The 21,312-nt window shown below is 50.9% G+C and overlaps 1 protein-coding gene across 1 annotated transcript; it reads left to right on the top strand.

Moving 5' to 3' along the window:
- The first annotated feature begins 4,026 nt into the window (after positions 1 to 4,026).
- Positions 4,027 to 12,307, top strand: CNGA4 (cyclic nucleotide gated channel subunit alpha 4). The gene is made up of 4 exons (XM_033145806.1): positions 4,027 to 4,143; positions 5,877 to 5,983; positions 8,528 to 9,523; positions 11,916 to 12,307. The coding sequence occupies exons 1-4, from the start codon at positions 4,100 to 4,102 to the stop codon at positions 12,305 to 12,307; spliced, it is 1,539 nt and encodes a 512-aa protein (XP_033001697.1). The 5' UTR covers positions 4,027 to 4,099.
- The last annotated feature ends 9,005 nt before the right edge of the window (positions 12,308 to 21,312 follow it).

The following is a 21,312-nucleotide window of genomic DNA, read 5'->3' as shown; positions in this document are numbered from 1 at the left end:
CTATGCGGTAATTTATGGACCTAATGGGTATCTAAAGCCATTTGCGGATAACAAAATATGTATTTTGTCAAATTAATTGATGAACTGAAATACAATTAAGAAGAAGTATATTGATAGTGAAATAATTATTGAGCTCTAACTTGAAATGATTGAGGGCCCATTCCTTGCATCATAGGAGCCTACACAACACAGAACGCTGTTGCTGTGTGTAGGCTTTACTTTATTTGTTTTTTAGCTTATATTTTGGAAATGTACATCCAGGTTTTGTCCCTTTAATTTTTGGGGGGCCCTCAAGAGAGTGGGGCCCTAAGCTATAGCTTGTTTAGCTTATACGCAAATCCCGCACTGGTCAGATCCAAGCCTATATATTCAGGTTAATCTAAGGTAAAGGTAAAGGGACCCCTGACCGTTAGGTCCAGTCGTGTCCGACTCTGGCTCACCTCGCTTTACTGGCCGAGGGAGCCGGCGTACAGCTTCCGGGTCATGTGGCCATCATGACAAAGCCGCTTCTGGCGAACCACAGCAGCGCACAGAAACACCATTTACCTTCCCGCCGGAGCGGTACCTATTTCTCTACTTGCACTTTTGACGTGCTTTGGAACTGCTAGGTGGGCAGGAGCTGGGACCGAGCAACGGGAGCTCACCCCGTCATTGCGGGGATTCGAACCGCCGACCTTCTGATCGGCAAGCCCTAGGCTCAGTGCTTTAACCCACAGTGCCACAGGTTAATCTGGAAGGGTGATAAAGGCCAGTGGCATAGAGTCCAAAAAGAATTTCCTCTTGCGCTTGGGTCTCTCTTGCTGGTTCCGTTTGGGGGACCAGGCTGACCCCTGGGGGAAAGAGGGCGCTGGCCCAGGGGGGGGGGCCTCTTGTGGCGTCTGTGTGTGCGGGAGATCGAACCCGGGAGATGAGCTTCCTGATGTGGAGGAGAATGTCCTTATTTTCACCAGAGAAATGTCGGAGGGGATGTGTCTGCCCTAGAGCAGATGGGGGACACTGGCCTGCAGAGCTTGGTCTCTGGCCCCCATCTTCCCTGCCTGCTTGCTACGCTCTGGCCTGGCAGCCGCCGCCCCCGCCCTGCCTGGTCTCCCCAGGGTCCTCATCAGCGCTGCTCCCTCCCTGATTGGGCCCTTTAGGGTTGCACCTGCCGGCTCAGGTGTGTGGCCGAGCCCCACAGGGAGCAGGGGGGAGGGGGGAGCCCCGCTGCGTTGCTAGGCTCCGATGCGCCTGGATGCAGAGAGCCAGCCGGAGGAGGAGAGTGAGGCTCTGCTGTGGGGCAGAGAGAGAGGGGGGGGGCTGTGGCCTAGCTTGGACCAGGAGCCCGCGGCTGCCAGCCCGTGCCAAGATGAATAGGCTGGCCGGGGTCTTCCGAGCCAAGGACATGGAGGGGGAGGCGAAGCTCGTCAAGACGGAGGAGAGCAGCCCTGGAGCAGCCCCCAAACCACGGTGAGTGGGGACCGGAGGGCGGGGAGAGTGAAGGCAAGCATTGAGGGGGGCAGGAAGGGGGAGGCCCCACAGTAGCAGATATGGCAGGCATTGTACAGGGCGCAGGTTGGGCAAAGGGGTGGCGTGGGGCTGGCCGTCTAAGAGAGGAGTCGGGGAAGTGTAGGACTGAAGAGCTGGAAGGGACCCCAAGGGTCATCTAGTCCAACCTTGTGCAATACAGGAGTCACATCTAGGCCATTCCTGACCGATGGCCCTCCGACTCCTGCTTAAAAACCTCCGGTGAAGGTCCACCACCTTCTGAGGTCCTGCTATCTGTATATATATATACACATATACATGTGTGCGTGTGTGTGTATAATTTTTATTTATTTTCCATTTAATAATATACATTCACATCATTACAGCTTTCAAAACTTTACGGCTTTCAAAATTAACCTTTATATCATTACATTTTGTACCTTTCCCAATTCTAATTACACTCACTACAAAAGAACTCAAAATTTGAATAAATATAGAAAGGTGGAAAATTTCTCATTATAAGTCTTCAGACAGCCCTGCTGGTGATGTTAATTGCTTACAATAATCTTTCGGATATCGTATAAATTTACTCCAGTCCTTTTGGAATACTTGATCTTGCTGGTTTGGGGTTTTTCCTGTCAGCTTTGCCAATTCTGCGTCAGGTCCTGCTATCTGGACCCGCAGAAAACCAGCTTGTTCTCTCCCCCAGGTGGCAGCCCTGGAGATATTTGAAGATGGCTCTTGTATCTCCTCTGAGTCTCCTCTTTTTCCAGGCTAAACAAACCCAACTCCCTCGACCGTTCCTCAAAAATAAGGCTTTGTTTCCAGACCCTCGATTGTCTGGCTCACCCTCCTCTGCCCCTGTTCCAGCTTGTCCACATCCGTCTTCATTTGGGATGCCCTGAACCACCACTGGACAGAGGCCCCGACCGCTGTGGTTGTGATCTGCAGCCCCTCTCTCCCTGTGCCCCCCCCCCCGGTCTTGGGGGGTCACACGCCTTAAACCAGGTTTTGCCCACCTGGTGCCTTCCAGGGTCTCCCATCACTCCCCCCCCCCAAACACAGCTGTGTTGCAGGCCCAAACCTAGAGAACTCCCTGCCACAGGGATAGCCACTGATTCGGAGGATTGGACAAATCCCGTGAAGGTGGAGAGGGCTCCTTCCAAGGGCTCCGGAGGCAGCCACGCTTCTGAATCCCAGTTGCTGCAGGAGCAGAGGGGGCTCTGGAACTCGGATCCTGCTTGCAGGGGGTTTTCATGTGGCTGGCCCCCGTGAGAAGAGGATGCCGGACTCGATGGGCCCCCCGTGGCCTGATCTGGCAGGCTCTTCTTGGGAGGTTCTTAGGGGCTGGCGAGGAGGGAGAGACATCAAGCGAAGTAATAGTACCACTATATGGTCAGACCTCACCTGGAATACTGTGTCCAGTTCTGGGCACCACAGTTCAAGAAGGATACTGACAAGCTGGAAGGTGTCCAGAAGAGGACAACCAAAATGGTCCAAGGCCTGGAAACGATGCCTTAGGAGGAACGGCTTAGGGAGCTGGGTATGTTTAGCCTGGAGAAGAGAAGGTTAAGGGGGGATATGATAGCCATGTTCAAATATATCAAAGGATGTCCTATAGAGGAGGGAGAAAGGTTGTTTTCTGCTGCTCCAGAGAAGCGGACACAGGGCAATGGATTCAAACTGCAAGAAAGAAGATTCCACCTAAACCTTAGGAAGAACTTCCTGACAGTGAGAGCTGTTCGGCAGTGGAATTTGCTGCCAAGGAGTGTGGTGGAGTCTCCTTCTTTGGAGGTCTTGAAGCGGAGGCTTGACAGCCATCTGTCAGGAATGCTTAGATGGTGTTTCCTGCTTGGCAGGGGGTTGGACTGGATGGCCCTTGGGGTCTCTTCCAACTCTAGGATTCTATGATTCTATGACGTCCTTCAGTCCTTGGGATGTTCTGTGACCCAGCCGGCTTCCTCTGCTCTCTTTTTCTCTGTATATACGTATATATATAATTTTTATTGGTTTTTTCACAATTTTATACATTTTAACATAGCCATTTCAAACATTAAAGTGCAAGGTTCTTTTGAACCTCCGGACCTCCTTCCCTCCCTCCGTGGGTTCCACGTTTAAGATTAAGTTTGCTGCATCTTTTACCCTTACCCACCTGTTAAATATCCATAATTACTACAGATAATTCCACATCACAAATGTCATTGCATCCCTGCCAGTCATTTTAACTGTTTACACTGGTCTTTTAAATAAGTTACAGATTTGCTCCGGTCTTTAGAACATACTTGATCTTCCTGGTTTGGGATCTTCCCCGTCAGTTTCCCCATGTCCGTTTCGTCTCGCATTCTTCTCCTTCCTTCCATCTCTGGACTGGTAGCATTCTTGCTGCCGGTGTTGCATACAGAAAAAGTCTTTCATCCTCTTTTGGCAACTCTTCACCTGTTATACCTAACAAAAAGGCTTCTGGTTGTTGTTGTTTTTTAACAAATGTATTTTTAAACATTTTCTTCAGTTCGTTATATATCATTTCCCAGAAAGCCTTTACCAATGTCCCCCACTCCTCTGCTCTGCTCTCAGCCAGGAGAAGAAACGGATCCTGGACCCGTCGGGGGACTATTATTACTGGTGGCTGGTCACCATGGTGTTTCCCATCATGTACAACTGGATCATCCTCATCTGCAGGTGGGCTCAGGGGGGCCTGGGCTGGATCCGCCCCGGGGGGAGGGGGCCGGGGGGGGCTCAGGGAAGCCACGGAGGTGGCCCAGCCCTGGGGCCAAGGCTCTCCGGCTGGGAGCATCATTAGAAGCACGACTGTTGCCCAAGAAGGGGGTGGACGGAAGGGAAGTGGCAGAAACCCCTTTTGGATTTCAGTGCCTGCCTGCCTTCCCTTCCTTCCTTCCTTCCTTCCTTCCTTCCTTCCTTCTTTCCTTTGCTTCTGCATCTGCCAGTCACCTCCTTCCATGCAGAGGAGAGAAAGCCCAGCGGATGACCATAGAAAGCAAAATAGGAAAACAGCAAGAGGCCTGGGAAGCAGACTCCAACAATCCAGCCATGGGGGGGGGGGGGGCAGGGTGGAGGCAAACATTCAGCAAAAAGACATTGGGCTGAAGTCATAGAAAGAGAGAATTATATTTGGAAGGGGCCCCCGAGGGTCATCGGATAATAAAAATACCGCATTTTTTGCTGCATAAGACGCACTTTTCCCCTCCTAAAAAGTAAGTGGAAATATCTGTGCGTCTTATGGAGCAGATGGTGGTCCCTGGAGCTGAATTGCCCAGGGGCCAAAAGAGGATCATGCTTTTTATTTTACAAAGAGAAAAGGGGGTGTTGAAAGGACCCCGATCAGCAGATCAGCAAGAGATCAGGAGAGAGATAAGAGTCCCTGGCTCCCTTTCAGCCCCACCCTCCATTGTTGAATGTGCTGCAGAGGGAGGTTGTTTGTTTCCCCAGCGACATGTGACTGGCTGATTAGATTATCTGTCTGGAAACTGTAGAAAAGGCTCCCTTTCCTTTAGAAGCTGCAGAAATGTGAGTTCAACCCTATAAAAATGGGGCTTTTCCTCTTTGCTTTTCCCCCTTTGGAAAAGGAGCTGCAAAACTTTTAGCTGATCCTAAAAAAAACAGGGTTTTTCCCTTTGCAAAAAAGCTGCAAAACTTTTAGCTGATCCTCAAAAAAACAGGGCTTTTAGAGAAGGAAAACCAGAAAAAAAATTTTTTTCTTGTTTCCTCCTCTAAAAATGAGGTGCGCCCTATGGTGCGGTGCACCCTATGGCGCGAAAAATATGGTAATAATTTTATTGTTTATACCCTGTCCATCTGGCTGGGTTTCCCTGGCTACTCTGGGTGGCTGCCCGCAAAATATTAAAAATAATAAAGTGTCAGACATAAAAAACTTCCCTGAACTTCCCTACTCCAAGTACCCCTTCTGTACTCCAACGCGCCCCACAATGCAGGAATCCCAGCTAAAGAATTCTTGATAGGTGACCATCAAACCTCCCATGAAGGAGACCTTTGAAGGTCTTCTGTGTCGCTGTCAAAGGGCTCCTGCTGCCGGAAAGTTCTTCCTAAAGTTTATTTGGATTTCCCTTCCTTGTCTTTGGAATCCATGGGTTCAGGTCTTGAAGGGTCACTTTCTGGCGAAACAAGAAAGCAGTTCTTTTTTGGGGCGGGGGAGTCCTTTTTGGGAGGGAGGGAGTTTCAGAGCAAACTGGGGGCCCCGATGAACATTTTGGGGAGATTCCTGGGGAACGGGGCGAGCTGAATGGGGGGGGGCTGCTGGTGGATGGAGCAAGGAGCAACAAGGAGAGAGCTGGGGGGGGGGGACTGCCTGACCTTTGGAGCAGCCGCTGCAGTGAGAGGGTTGTGGGTTCAGATGCTGCCACCCACCCCTCTCTCTCCCCTTCCCTCCTGCGCAGGTCCTGCTTCCCTGAGCTGCAGCGCAAATACCTCTTCCTCTGGCTGGCCCTGGACTACCTCTGCGACCTGCTGTACCTGCTGGACATTGGGGTCCACTTCTACACTGGTCAGTGGCCTTTCCTCCTCGGGGCCTTCTCCTCGCCCCTCCCCTTACGCCCCCCCCGCACCCCACCTGGCGAAGGCTTCTCCCCCTTCATCCAATGAAGCTGAACATTGGGAGATTCAGGATAGAGAGAAGAAAGTCTTTTGTCTTTCGTAATGCAGAGTTAAACTGTGGAACTCCCTCCCACAAGAGGCAGGGATGCCCACCAGCCTGGATGGCTTTAGAGAAGACTAGAACAATCCATGGAGAAGGAGAAAGAGATCAAGGGCTCCTGGCCAGCATGTCTTTGTTCTGCCTCCGCAGTCGGATCCCAGTTGCTGGAAACTGCAGGAAGGGAAGAGAGGGGCTCCTGCGTGCGAATCCTGCATGCAGGCTTCCCATAATGGGCGTCTGGCTGGCCACAGTTGAGAACAGGAGGCTGGCCTAGATGGGCCCCTGGCCTGATCCTGCAGGCTCTCCGTAGCATCTTAGGCCTGGCTCTTCCCCTGGGATGCGTCCATCCTCTGCCGGCAGTTTCAGCCTCCACTGGGGGCCCATGTGCATGCCAGGAGTCTGGGCATCTCTGCGGGGGCCGGGGGGGGCTAGTCTTTGTGGTCCCTCCCCCAACATTCTGTGCCCGGATCCCCCCTGCCCCCCCCCCGCTATGCCACTTCCAGGGAGAGACTCTTGGTCTGAAACCCTAAAGAGCTGCTGCCCGCCAGTGCAGACAATACTGACCTGGGTGGACCCGCAGGCTCCCAAATCTGACTCTTCTGTGCCCTGCAGTTTTGTGTTATTCCACTGGGGGGCAGCAGCTGCCCGGCTTTGGGCCCTGATAAGGCTGGCCTGAGAAAATGGCTCAAGAGGATGGATTTGGGGGTTCTTGTAATAATAATAATAATAATAATAATAATAATAATAATAATAATAATAATGTTATTTATACCCCGCCCATCTGGCTGGCTTTTCCCAGCCACTCCCAACAGAATATTAGAAACAGGATAAAACATCAAACATCAAAAATTTCCCTAAACAGAGCTGCCTTCAGGTCTCTTCTAATAGACATCTTGGTGGGAATCTTGTCTGCCTCCTCTAGACCTCAGCCCGGCACTGGGATATGAGGGGCTACATTCCTCCAAAAACAGGTTTCGGCGGGTCCTGCGGTCACACTCTCTTGCTCCCCCACAGGCACTGCCTTTTGGACAATGCCAGGAACTCTTCAACCACAAAGTCTGACCGTTAAACTTTCCCAAAAAACCATCAACACTCCTGGGAAACCCCCCCCCCTTTTAACTTCTCAATTAAATTTTATGCAGCTTCACCAATTTTTATCAAGTTAACATCAAATTTAATACATTCGTACCTAGGTTTTCGATCTGCTTAGTTCTCGGACATTTCGTCTCCCAAACACCGCAAACCCGGATGCGACTGTTTGCTAACTATTTTTGGAAACTGAACGTCCAACGGGGCTTCCGATTGGCTGCAGGAACTTCCTGCAGCCAATCAGAATCCGTGCTTTGGTTTCCGAATGTTTTGGAAGTCGAACGGACTTCCGGAATGGATTCTGTTAGACTTCTAAGGTACGACTGTACATATTTAAAAGTTGACTTCCCATCCTTCTTCCATGATAATAATTGGAACAGAGGAAATGTGTAACAGAGAAATATATAATGTGGGAACAAAAACACTAGAAAACCTCTGACCATAAGATCTGTTCAGGGCCGGATTTAGGATTGATGAGGCCCTCAGGTACTGAAGGTAATGGGGCCCTTTATATGTCCAGCTGTCCTTTGTTTTTTGTGTTGAATATATGCTATATATACAGGGAAGTAGCCGGTCTGGTCTGTCGTAGTCGAAACAAAATGAGAATTTTTTAAAAAAAATCCTTCCAGTATACACACGAAAGCTCGTACCAATAACAAACTTTGTTGGTCCCTATTATGCTATATAGTGATTTATGGACCTCATAGGTATCTCAAGCCGTTTGCATGTGTCATCATGCAACCAGTCCATGCAGAATGTAGGCAGCCTATATATAGAAAGGAGCAAACCAGTGATATTTTAGGGAGCAGGCTGGCAGGCAGGGCCCATGATTTACATCATAGGAGCATACACAAAACAAAACACTGTTGCTGTATGTAGGTTTGATTTTATTTGTTTTACATCTTATGTTTTGGAAATGTACATCCAGTTTTTTTCCTTTAATTTTTTTGCCCCCCACCCCCAAGAGTGGGGCCCTAAGCTATAGCCTGTTTGGCTTACACGTAAATCCGGCACTAGATCTGTTGAAATACTTGACCTATTCCTTTGAAGAGCAGGTTCCAGCTTAACCGGCCCTGGCGCTGACGGAGAGAGAAGCAATCATGGCTGCTTTTCCATCTCTCTGATCCCTACATTTCCCACCTTTGAAGGGTGAGGGGACTAGATGGGACCCTCTGGCCCGATCCAGCAGACCCTTCTTAGGTTGTTCCGTTTGGGGGAGAGCAGTGGAGATGCCTGCCCGGGGCCGGGGGTCTCCTCTCTCTCCGCGGCCCTGACCCACCTCCTTCCCCCCTGCCCACCCCCCAGGGTTCCTGGAGCAAGGCATCCTCATCCAGGACCGCTCCCAGATCTCGCGCCACTACACCTGCTCCTCCGCCTTCCTGCTGGACCTCCTCTCGGTGCTGCCCACCGACCTCCTCTACCTGCGCCTGGGCCTGGCCACCCCCGCCGTCCGGGCCAACCGCTTCCTGCGCAGCCCCCGCCTCTTCGAGGCCTTTGACCGCATCGAGACGCGCACGGCGCACCCCAACTCCTTCCGCATCTCCAAGCTGATGCTCTACGTCTTTGTCACCATCCACTGGAACGCCTGCGTCTACTTCGCCCTCTCCGGCTACGTGGGCTACGGGGCGGACGAGTGGGTCTACCCCAACGTCAGCATCCCCGGCTTTGAGCGCCTGCTGCGCCAGTACCTCTACAGCTTCTACTTCTCCACCCTCATCCTCACCACGGTGGGCGACACGCCCATGCCCCACCGCGAGGAGGAGTTCCTCTTCATGGCGGCCGACTTCCTGCTGGCCGTCATGGGCTTTGCCACCATCATGGGCAGCATGACCTCGGTCATCTCCAACATGAACCAGGCCGATGACGCCTTTGTCCCCAAATCGGACCTGGTCAAGGGCTACCTGCGCACCCACTGCGCCAGCCGCCGCCTCCAGAACCGCGTGGTGGAGTGGTACCAGCACCTGCAGATGGAGAAGAAGATGACCAACGAGCTGCAGATCCTGCAGCACCTCCCCGAGCGCTTGCGGGCCGAGGTGGCCATCAGCGTCCACCTGGCCACGCTCCGCAAGGTGCAGATCTTCCAGAGCTGCGAGCAGAGCCTGCTGGAGGAGCTGGTCCTCAAGCTCAAGCCGCAGGTCTACAGCCCCGGGGAGTACGTCTGCAAGAAGGGCGACGTGGGCCGGGAGATGTACTTCATCCGGGAGGGGAAGCTGGCCGTGGTGGCCGACGACGGGGTCACCCAGTATGCCGTGCTGGGAGAGGGGCTCTACTTTGGGGAGATCAGCATCATCAACATCAAAGGTAAGCCCCGGGGGGGGGGAGAGGGAGAGGGAGAGGGGGAGACGGGGGTGTCGTGTGTGGAGGAAAAACTTAAACACATTGCAGAGTTCCCCAAAAATAGACCAGAGGCAATTTCACTTGGCAGAGCATTACTGCTGCTGAAGGCAAATGAGCATCATGTTCAGGATTGGCCCTCCCCATAGGAATTCCAGTTGCAGCAGACTTAACTGAAACTTAACAATAACTTACAATCAGTGCTTTTTTCCTGTAAAAAAAATGTTTAGGGGTACTCTCCTTTTCCTACTCATATTGAAATACTGCCCCTCAATGAGGCCAAACTTAGTTTTACAAAATGTTTAGCGGTATGCATACCCCTGCCTCCCCCCCCCACCAAAAAAAACAACACTACTTATAATAAGACTAAACCTTAACACTAAGCATACAGAACAGAACACCACGGCCAGAACAAAGGGACAGAAAGAGAAAGTGAGAGACCCAGGCTCCTTCTGACCCCCTCTTATAGTCAGCATGGCCTTGACCAAAAGCATAACAGGAGCACTTTAACCCAGCTGTACTCCGCTTCCCAGGAGGAATAACCCAAACATCAGGAACCTTCTGCCTGTTTCTTTCACATAGAAAGAAACTTTCCAGAACCCTCTTGAACTAAGCAGAATCGGAAAGGTCTCTACACATCCGATCAATACTTCCTGTACTAAGAAATGCAAACTGACAGGGGGCTCCTCTCAACCGCCTTCGCAAGAACCTAAGAAGAGCGTGCTGGGGGAGGCAGGGGACCCACCCGGGCCGGCAGCCTCTTCTTAATACCCTGCTTCCAACAGAACATTAAAATGCAATAATCTATTAAACATTAAAAGCCTCCCTAAACAGGGCTGCCTTCAGATGTGCAAGTTGGAGTTAACTTGTTATCAGCAAAAACGGGGCTGACGCAGGAGTGTCAGGCCCAGTGAGCACAGTGATTATTTTATTTATACCCCACTCATCTGCCTTGGTCACTGAAATGCCAATAAATGCCAAAGACTCAGGCACCCCCAAACTTGGCCCTCCAGATGTTTTGGGACTACAGCTCCCATCATTCTTAGCTAACAGGACCAGTGCTCAGGGATGGTGTGAATTGTAGTCCCAAAACATCTGGAGCTCCAAGTTTGGGGGTGTCTGCCATAGACAGAGGAGATTCCCATAATCACTCCTTTTTTCATCTGAGTAAAACAGAGCGGGCAAGCCACACTCACCAGCGTGACGGTGAAGCCGCCCCAAATAGCCTTTATTCGTGCTTTTTTAGGCACCCCCCCTTGCTTCCCCCCCTTCGAGGTTCCTTGCGCTGACCAAAACAGGACACCCTGCCTGGAGACCTGGAAGGGGAGAGTTGCCTGGCAGAGGGAGAATTTCCTGAAAATTGCCTAGCAAGTTATCTGGTCTTCACCTCAGTGTGGCTCACCCTCCTGAATGCTAAAGCAGGCAGTGTTTTTTTTTTTACAGAAGCAAAATGGCCTCAGTTAGGCTAACCAGAAAACAAGACAAGAACAGGCCTCTGGCTTTTCCTGAGACCCCACAATAGTAATAATAATGTTTATTATTTCTACCCTAGCCATCTGGCTGGGTTCCCCCCCCCCTCACTCTGGGCAGTTCCCAACAGATTAAATGTGATAAAAGATTAAACATTAAAAACTTCCCTAAACAGGGCTGCCTTCAGATGTCTTCTAAAAGTCAGATAGTTGTTTATTTCCTTGACATCTGATGGGGAGGCGTTCCACTGAGCGGGCGTCACCACCAAGAAGACCCTCTGCCTGGTTCCCGGTAACCTCACTTCTCGCAGGGAGGGAACTGCCAGAAGGCCCTCGGCGCTGGACCTCATTGTCCGGGCTGAACGATGGGGGTGGAGAGGCTCCTTCAGGGATACTGGGCCTTTGAGGCCATTGAGGGCTTTCAAGGTCAGCACCAACACTTTGAATTGTGCTCGGAAACGTACTGGGAGCCAACATAGGTCTTTCAGGACCGGGGTTATATGGTCTCAGCGGCCACTCCCAGTCACCAGTCTAGCAACACATTAGCATCTTGTCTCCGGTGGGTCTTGCCCCGTGACGCAGTTGCTGAGAAGGAAGGTCCCCCCCCCGTCCCTGCCGCTGCCTCAGCCCCCTCCTCTCCAAGGTTTCTCTTAAGGAATTCCAGATGGCATCTGTGTGCCCCCAATCTCTCCTCCACCATTTTCATGCCTCTTCTGGAGACGAGAGGGGAGCTTGCCTCAGCAGGAGGGGGAGACCCCCCCTGGCTTCTTCACCAGCCGGACTCCTCTCTGCCTCCCACCCCCAGGGGCCTGATCCTGCATGCTCTGCTTATGTTCTCAAGGCGGCGCTCTCAGTGCCCCCGCTGACCTCGGTGCCCCCTTCCCCCACAGGGAACAAGTCCGGGAACCGCCGCACGGCCAACATCAAGAGCATCGGCTTCTCGGACCTCTTCTGCCTGTCGAAGGAGGACCTGACGGAGGTCCTGGCCGAGTTCCCCAGCGCCAAGGCCATGCTGGAGGCCAAGGGCAGGGAGATCCTGCTCAAGATGGACAAGCTGGACGTCAACGCCGAGGCGGCCGAGATTGCCCAGCTGCAGGAGGAGGAGCGCCGGACGGCCGCCCTGGAAGAGGGTCTGGACGCCCTGCAGACCAAGCTGGCGAGAATCTTGGCGGGACTTGAATCCAGTGCCTTTAAGGTGGCTCTGCGCCTGGAGCGCCTGGAGTGGCAGATGCGGGAGTGGGGGGCTGAGGAGGAGGCGGAGAGGGAGGGGGTTGAGCCTTAGCCACACACACACACACACACACACACACACAAACCCCCCACACACCCCACCTGAGCCAGTGAGGAGGCTGCCCACCCCACAGTTACAGCTGCCAGGCTGAGTCCCCTGGCCTCCGATGCAGGGGTGGGGGGCTGGCCAGCCTGCACATGGCCTCTGGTGCAGCCAGGGGGCTGGCGTGGGGGGTGGGATTCCTGCATTGCAGGCTAGATGACCCTCGGGGGTCCCTTGCAGCCCCACAATTCTGGGATTCATTTCAGGCTTCAGAGCCAAGGCTGGACGGCCATCCATCAGGGATTCTGGAGCTGCCATTCCTGCATTGCAGGAATGACCCTTGGGAGACCCTTGCGACCTGACGGCTCCATGATTCTGTGTGCCTCCACTCACTAAGGCACCCATCAGAGCCATCTCTGCCCACGTGGCAGATGCCAGGGAGGAGAGGTCTAGCCACAACTTATCCCTGGCATGATGGCTTTTGAGGTGCAGAGAGAGGGAGGGAGGGAGAGCCCCCCACTGAGCTTCAGCCCCCTGAGTGGAGACTGAAAGCCAGAGCTGATTCCTCCCTCCTGGCAGGTGGAGGGCAAAGGGGGGGGGGGTTAAGGGCTCTTTCCCCTTTTGCTTCCCAAGCACCAGTGATGGGCGTTGCTAGGCAACCTCCTCCCACTCACCCAATGCCTGGCTAGCTCTGGCCCTGTGGTCCAGACTGAAAGTCCCCTTTATGTGGGGCATCTTCCTTGCATCTATCTCTCTTCCTCCCCCCACCCCAAGCTCTGTTTCACCCAGAGCTTGCCTCAGCTCCCACCCAACCCCCGACATTCACCCTTGAGGACTGTTGGAAATGCAGGTTTTTCTGCCAGCCCAGGATCAGGGCCTTTAAGCTTTGGGGTGGGGGTGGCACAGGAAGGGCTGGCATCCCTCAGGAGAGCAGAGACCCCCCCTGCCCCCCCTTGGATCTGACTGGTTCCTGAAATGGAGGCAGAGCTGGTTGGGTCATCCATAATACGGGTGTGTGTGTGTGTGTGTGGAGATGATGCAAAGCTTTGAGCAATAGACTGGCTCTTTTTGTGCCCCCCCCCTTCCCCAGGCAGGGGCAAGCGTTTTTCAGGTGAAGGCAGCCCAGAGGGAGGGGGATTTCAAGCTTGAGGAGAGAACCAGGGGGTTGTAGAGTTGGAAGGGACCCAAAGAGTCATCCAGTCCAACCCCGGGCAGGAATTGAATTTCACAGTCTTCCTGTCCTGCCTCTCTGTCTGCTCTGTTAATGGTTGGTGGGGGGTCCTTCGGTGACATGACAGGTCTGCTATGGGCCTGGGGGGCAGCGGGGATGTGTCCCTGGGGGGCCTTGCAAGCCTGACTCTTCTCTTGCCCCAGCCCAACTGTTGAGTATCTGTGCGAGAGCTTTGCTGAGATTTGGGCGGGGGGGGGGTCCTCTGGATCGTCATGGGCTCCAAAACATTAGGAGCTCCAGAACGGCTCTTGCTGCAGCCTCGACCCAGGCTCAGTTCCCTTGGGGAAAAGGCGGCTGAAGTCTTATGGGGCACTTTTGTGTTCATTTACTGTTGGAGCATAGATGGAGGGGCACGGCAAAATGCCCCCCAGGCACCCTGGAACACGCTGCTCCTGTATCAGGTCCCATAGGGGACACCTAGAGCCATCTATCCGCCAGGGAATCTTTTGCGGTGGTTCCTGCCTCGCAGGGGGTTGGACTAGATGACCCCTGGGAATCCCTCCCGTTTCTGCAATCCTGTGATTCTGTCTGACCCCTCTGACTCTCTCCCCAAACTGTCTCATGTGGAGACTTGTTCCAAAGTGGCAGAAGGCCAGCAAGAGTCCCAGCCGGATGCCTCTAACCACTGAGCAAGCTGGCCATTGAGAGCCACTGCCAGTCCAGGATTCCCCTAGCCAAAGTGGGCCTGCCAAACTAGACCAGAGATGAGGACCCCCCCCCCAAATAATTATTTTTCATCTATCGTAATCTTAGCAGCATTTATAAGGTTGATCACTATTTCTCACACTTTTTTGAGATAACATCCCAATAGCAGAAATATTGTAGGTTCTGACAGTATGTGATAGTCTAATGTATCAGAGATACCAGCCTGAACACATTTCCAAAATATTTTTATTCTTGAGCAGTTCCAAAAGACGTGCTTGGGATCTCCAGGCTTTGTCTGATCTCAGCTTATATATTAAGTTTAATTTGCAAAGTGTTAAGTACCGCTGGTACTTACAGTAATGTCTAAAACCATTTTTTTTTCCAAAACACTTAACAGCTTATTATAAAATGAAACTAAGAGCACTAATCATGTTCCATTATTAGGGGAAACAAAATTAAAAAATTCCTTCCAGTAGCACCTTAGAGACCAACCAAGTTTGTTCTTGGTATGAGCTCTTGTGTGCATGCACACGAAAGCTGCTACTGGAAGGAATTTTTTTTATTTTGTTTTGACTACGGCAGACCAACACAGCTACCTACCCATTATGAGGAGATTCATCATGTTTTTGTTTGCAATGCTTCACCAGTATCAATTTCATTATTTATTTTTCCAAGTGATCCTATAGCACATTTCCCCGTCAGAATCCAATTAATGGACAGAGGTTATTTTGTGCTGTACTTATAGATGGAACAAAGCAGAACTCGGTTGCCTGGAATTTTGCAAATATTTTCCTTCGTCTCCTGTGTTAATTTTTCCATCCAAGTGATTGTCCAAATTTGTTTCCCCCATTCATTCATTAGCTGCCACCCAACTTCTTCCACCATCTGGCTATGGTCAATATCACTGCTATTAGTTTTTTTAAAAAAATGCAATAAGTCTTTTAATGGTGCGTCCTGTCCTTCTGGGGAAACAAAGAGTAGAGTCGTTCTCAGGTCTTAATATTTCTCCTGCTATTAAGCCCATTTCCTAATAAGCAGAGGCTACAGGATCAGGCCTGGGGCCTGTTTAAACCAGGATCCTGCTCTCAGTGTGGTGTAGTGGTTAAGAGCGGTAGACTCATAATCTGGTGAACCAGGTTCGATTCCCTGCTCCTCCACATGCAGCTGCTGGGTGACCTTGGGCTAGTCACACTTCTCTCAAGTCTCTCAGCCCCACTCACCTCACAGAGTGTTTGTTGTGGGGGAGGAAGGGAAAGGAGAATGTGAGCCGCTTTGAGACTCCTTCGGGTAGTGATAAAGCGGGATATCAAATCCAAACTCCTCCTCCTCCTCCTCCTCCTCCTCCTCCATGAATTTGTCTCATCCTCTTCTAAAGCCGTCCAGGTGGCCATCATTGGGTGGGAGTTCCAGTAACCGGGCTGCGTGAACCTTTTATTTGTCCTGAATCTCTCCACATTCAGCTTCATGGGGCTTCTAGTGCTATGAGAGAGGGAGAAAAAAATTCCTGTATGCTAGCCCTGGGTTGGTCAGCTGAGCTTTTCTTACATGCTTAATGCTTTCTTTTCCTTTAAGTTGTTGCCCTACAAATAACCCAGAGAGGTGGAGTACAGGATCAGGTGGAAGGTGCTGGTTTTGACATTTAAAGCCTTATGCAGCCCAGGACCCTCATACTCATGGGACTGCCTCTCCTGGTATGCCCCACGGAGGACCTTAAGGTTCACAAATAACAACATCTTGGAGGTCCCGAGCCGCAAGGTGTTTAGTTTGGTCTCAACTAGGGCCAGGGCCTTTTCAGCGCTGGCCCCGACTTGGTGGAATGCTCTGTCACAAGAGAAAGGGCCCTGCAGGATTTACATCTTTCCGCAGGGCCTGCAAAATGGAGCTGTTCCACCTGGCCTTTGGGTTGGACTCAGTCTGACCCTTATGTTTCCCTCCCTTTATGGTTTTGATTTATGGGCTACTCTAAAATGAGGCTGCATTTTAAATTGTATTTTAACCCGTATTTTAATAAACTGTTTTTTTTCTTTCTTTTACGTTTTATTGTAATTTTTTTGGTGTTAGCTGCCCTGAGCCCAGTTCTGGCTAGGGAGGGCAGGGTATAAATAAAAAATTATTATTGTTGTTGTTGTTATTATTATTATTAGTAGTAGTAGTAGTTGTTCAGTCGTTCAGTCGTGTCCGACTCTTCGTGACCCCATGGACCAGAGCACGCCAGGCACGCCTATCCTTCACTGCCTCTTGCAGTTTGGCCAAACTCATGTTAGTAGCTTCGAGAACACTGTCCAACCATCTCGTCCTCTGTCGTCCCCTTCTCCTTGTGCCCTCCATCTTTCCCAACATCAGGGTCTTTTCTAGGGAGTCTTCTCTTCTCATGAGGTGGCCAAAGTACTGGAGCCTCAACTTCAGGATCTGTCCTTCTAGTGAGCACTCAGGGCCGATTTCCTTGAGAATGGATAGGTTTGATCTTCTTGCAGTCCATGGGACTCTCAAGAGTCTCCTCCAGCACCATAATTCAAAAGCATCAATTCTTCGGCGATCAGCCTTCTTTATGGTCCAGCTCTCACTTCCGTACATTACTACTGGAAAAACCATAGCTTTAACTATACGGACCTTTGTCGGCAAGGTGATGTCTTTGCTTTTTAAGATGCTGTCTAGGTTTGTCATTGCTTTTCTCCCAAGAAGCAGGCGTCTTCTAATTTCGTGACTGCTGTCACCATCTGCAGTGACCATGGAACCCAAGAAAGTGAAATCTCTCACTGCCTCCATTTCTTCCCCTTCTATTTGCCAGGAGGTGATGGGACCAGTGGCCATGATCTTAGTTTTTTTGATGTTGAGCTTCAGACCATATTTTGTGCTTTCCTCTTTCACCCTCATTAAAAGGTTCTTCAATTCCTCCTCACTTTCTGCCATCAAGGTTGTATCGTAGTAGTAGTAGTAGTAGTAGTAGTATTTAAATAAAAGCACACTTTCTACTCATGTAAAAACACCAGGCAGGCCCCACAAATAACCCAGAGATGCATTTTAAATAAAAGGACACATTCTGCTCACATGCCCCCTGCAAGCATGACGGAGGAGCGGTAGCGGCAGAGCAAGGCTGCCTCAGCGGCAGCACCTTGCTCACCGCCCCGAACACGAGCAGCGTGCAGTGTACCTGTTCCCTGACTCCCGCTGCTGGGCACCTGCGCCCGGCACCCCTGATGGGCGGGCGCCCTGGCGCAGTGCGGCTCTTAAGCCAAATGGAAAAGACGCCCCTGTCTACTCATGTAAAAACACTGATTCCCGGACCGTTCGCAGGCTGGATTTAGAAGGCGATTGGGCATCATAGGTGGTATTTATCACCAGAAAGGTTAGCCAAAATAAACAAAACCAATCAAAATAAATGTTGGAAATGCCAGGATCAGAAAGGATCATTTTACCATATGTGGTGGGCCTGCCCAGAAATTGGAAGATACTGGAGTATGGTACATGAAGAATTGAAAAAAAAACCTTAAGATTAATATGAGTAAAAAGCCTGAGGCGTATCTATTAGGGATTTTGAATGGTGAGATACCAAAAGATAAAATTACAGTTTATTTATATTCCACATCTGCGGCAAGAATATTGCTAGCAAGATATTGGAAAGAGAAACATATACCCTCCCGAGAAGAGTGGCTCTGCAAAGTAAGTGAATGGTGTTTCCTGCTTGGCAGGGGGTTGGACTGGATGGCCCTTGTGGTCTCTTCCAACTCTATGATTCTATGATCTGGAATTATCTAAACTGACAGATATAATAAGAGGCAAACCTAAAAGTATATTGAAAAAAGAATGGGAACGTCTGAATGACTATTTTAAAAAACAAGGACCAAAATTGATAATCTGGTTGAGTCTAGATTGAATGGTATTTGTGAAGAGCTACAAGACAGTAAGATGAATTATGCTGAAATATATTTAGGAAAAACAAAAAAGGAAAATAAAGGAAAATAAACGAACACAGACTGATGAATGAGAATGAAACGATTGTGCTGTATGGCAGGTGGAAGTCAACATACGGTTTATATTTTGGAAATTGTAGCAATGCAAGGAGGATTATAGGAAAGACAAATAAGGTGAACAATGTATAGTTAGAATTATACACTATATTCTTTGCAATGTAAGATGTTATATATGTACCGGTATGTATATTTTCTTTTATCTTTTTTTTCCTTTTTTTGTTTTCTGTTTTTTATCTTGGTTTACTTGGTTTATTCTACATGAATCTATGGAATGTTTTTAAACTTGTCGTGAAATTGTTGAAGATGAATAAAGCTTAATAAAAAATTTTTTTAAAAAAAATAGAAGGCGATTGGGCCAGTTTTGCCTACCCATGATCTAAGCCATGCATGAAAGATAAATCACAGCAAATGTGGGGCTGGGGCTGCTTGCTGTTCTCCCCTGTTAAAACCAGGAAGGGGGGCAGTTAAACGACTCCCCCAAAATCCCAAGTCCCCACCAGAACCTCTAACTAAGGCCAGGACAATGACCGTTCACACAGGCACCAGACATCCACAACAGCAAAGAAGCAGATACCATGTATAGTACTGTTTCCTCTGACTATCCAATATAGAATCAAATAATCGCCAGAATTCAATGGTTTGACCCATTTCCTTGGTTCCAAGGGATAATGACTGCTCTGGAAGGGGGGAATCCAGGCTTCCCTGAGGCATACAGTCCCGTACACAGCATCCCTCCCTTGAGAGAAACAATGGACATCCGCTGATGGGTCTGCTGAGGCCGGGTGTTCCCAGAGCCCATCCTAGGGAAGTCTGGAGGGCTAGGGTATGCATGGATAGTTTTATTGTTCTTTGGGTGGTGGGTGCTTTAAGGTGCCTGGGACTAAATCTGATAAGCGGAGCAAGCTATGAACTTGGGAACACTGGTGGAGGGAGAGGACCGCCGCCGGCACCACTATTCCAGTAGGGTGCCATCACGGCAGCCCCCCCCCCCCACACATGCCACCCCTCAGTAGCAGAGCATGCAGCTTCGCCACTGCTTGGGAAACCTCAAGACCCCCCCTCCCTCTTTATGACATGTTGATGATCAGTGATGTATCAACAATGCTTCTGGAAAGGTATTATGGGGGGGGGGTGTCTTAAAAGAGCCTGTCACCTGGTGTTATGTACTGAGTTGAATAGGATCCAAAATGCAATAGGATTGAGATTGCAGCAGTCTGATTGGTCCACAGGAGCCACCCAATCCAGCTCCAGGTGGAAGTGAATCCGCAACGTGATTGGCATACAGGAGTATCCTGGAATTAGCCATTCACGTGGGGCCCATTGTGTAAATAGTTTATATAAGGCAAACGTTTTGGGGGAACTGCATTCCTCACTACTATGAGCTGAATAAAGAGCATGAAATTCACACTGGACTCCGAGTATCTTTCAGACCCCCACCGCCTCCCCACTGCACCCTCTGGGGGGTGGGAGAGAGAGAGGGGGGGGAGACTCACCAGATCCCAGGAGGGAAAAGCCATGCAGCCCTTGCAGGAGAGGACTGGGGAGGGAGGGGCCTGGGCTCTGGAGGACCACGCCTCCTTTTGCTTCCTGTCCTCTCTAGGAAGGCAGCTCGGCTCCCTTAACCCTTGCAAAGCCGAGTCCGCCCAGCTCAGCCCGCTCTCGCTTGGCAGAAGCTCAGATTTTTTTTCCTTTTTTATGGATCTAGGGGGTAGCTGCCCCCCCCCCCGGCTACGCCAATGCCCAGATATCCTCTCGGCCGGGCTCAATCTGGCTTCCCCTCAGCTTGGGGGGCGGAGCGGCTTCTTCGCCCAACCGAGCCCGGCGGCGCCCCTCAGGCATGAGGAGGAGGAGGAGGAGGAGGAAGAGCAGTTCGCCTTCCTCAGGATGTCGGAGCCGGAGCAGCCTGGGCGGGGCGGGGATTGGGCACGTGTCTCTCTGGCTGTTTCGGAGCTCGCGGCCAAAGCTGCCTCTCAACCGCCGGCTCAGCGGAAGCAGCCGCCCCTCCCTCCTAACTGACGCTGCGGCAGCCAATAGACAACGGACCTTTCCGCAGTCGAGAGTCGCCTGGCCAATCGCCGCAGAGACGCCCGTCCCGCCAAGAATAGGCCTCCCTTGTAGAAGACAACCTCCCCCCCCTTTCAGATTCATGTTGAGTCAAGAAAGGTCCTCTTATTATACGCGGGGAAGTAGATGGTTGAACTGGATGTCACAGGACTAAACACGCTTCTCTCAAAATCCCTCCTCTCAAAACCCGTTGTTACACTTCAAGTATCCAGAACAAATACTAAAAGTTTGAGCTCTGTTTCTGCTGCTTCTCTCTCGTTCCCTTACGTAGTTATTGACAGGTGTTTCCGTGAAATACTTTTGACGAAGCCCAGCTTCCTTCACGGCTTCATACTTTGGTCCCTGAGCGAGGGAGGGGCCACTTTTCCTTCCATTCCTGAGGTATTTTACTTTTCATGCCAGACCCGGAGGATCCTCTCGGCCCTTGCTCCTTGGGAATCTCCTTTTCCATCTAGAAGATCTCTCCCCTCCTGACTGGAAGGAGACTCCAAAAGAAGAAGAGAGTCTTCCCACAGTTTCTCCTAGATCAGGGGTCCCCAAACTAAGGCCCGGGGGGCCGGATGCGGCCCAATCACCTTCTAAATGCGGTCCGTGGACAGTCCAGGAATCAGCGTGAGTAGAATGTGTCCTTTTATTTAAAATGCATCTCTGGGTTATTTGTGGGGCATAGGAATTCTTCATATTTTTTTTCAAAATAAAGTCCCCCCCACAAGGTCTGAGGGACAGTGTACTGGCCCCCTGCTGAAAAAGTTTGCTGACCCCTGCTCTAGATTAACTCCCGTCTGAATACTCTCTCCAGACCCTCAACATGGTCTCCCCTTCTAACCTGTGAGCTTCCTTCCTCTGGCTCTATAAATATTCTCCTCAGAGAGGATGTTCCTCTCAAACAGAGCCACTTCTCCTTCCCTCCAACCCTCTCATCCTCCCCATCTTCTCTCAACCTCCCCTCTCTCCCATCTCAAATCCAGCCCTTTCTCAAAATCCCCTCAGAAATGCTCCCTTTGTTTTCCCTCCAAAAGTGCTGGCTCCACCCCCCTCTGAGTAGCCAATCAGAGAGAGGCTCCGGCCCTCTGGTGGAATGGTGAGGCACTGCACCCCAGACT

The sequence above is a fragment of the Lacerta agilis genome, chromosome 4, assembly GCF_009819535.1.
Source record: "Lacerta agilis isolate rLacAgi1 chromosome 4, rLacAgi1.pri, whole genome shotgun sequence".
In the NCBI taxonomy this organism is placed as follows: domain Eukaryota; kingdom Metazoa; phylum Chordata; class Lepidosauria; order Squamata; family Lacertidae; genus Lacerta; species Lacerta agilis.
Note: the sequence above shows the minus strand (reverse complement) of the source record. Positions and strands in the feature narration are given on the sequence as shown.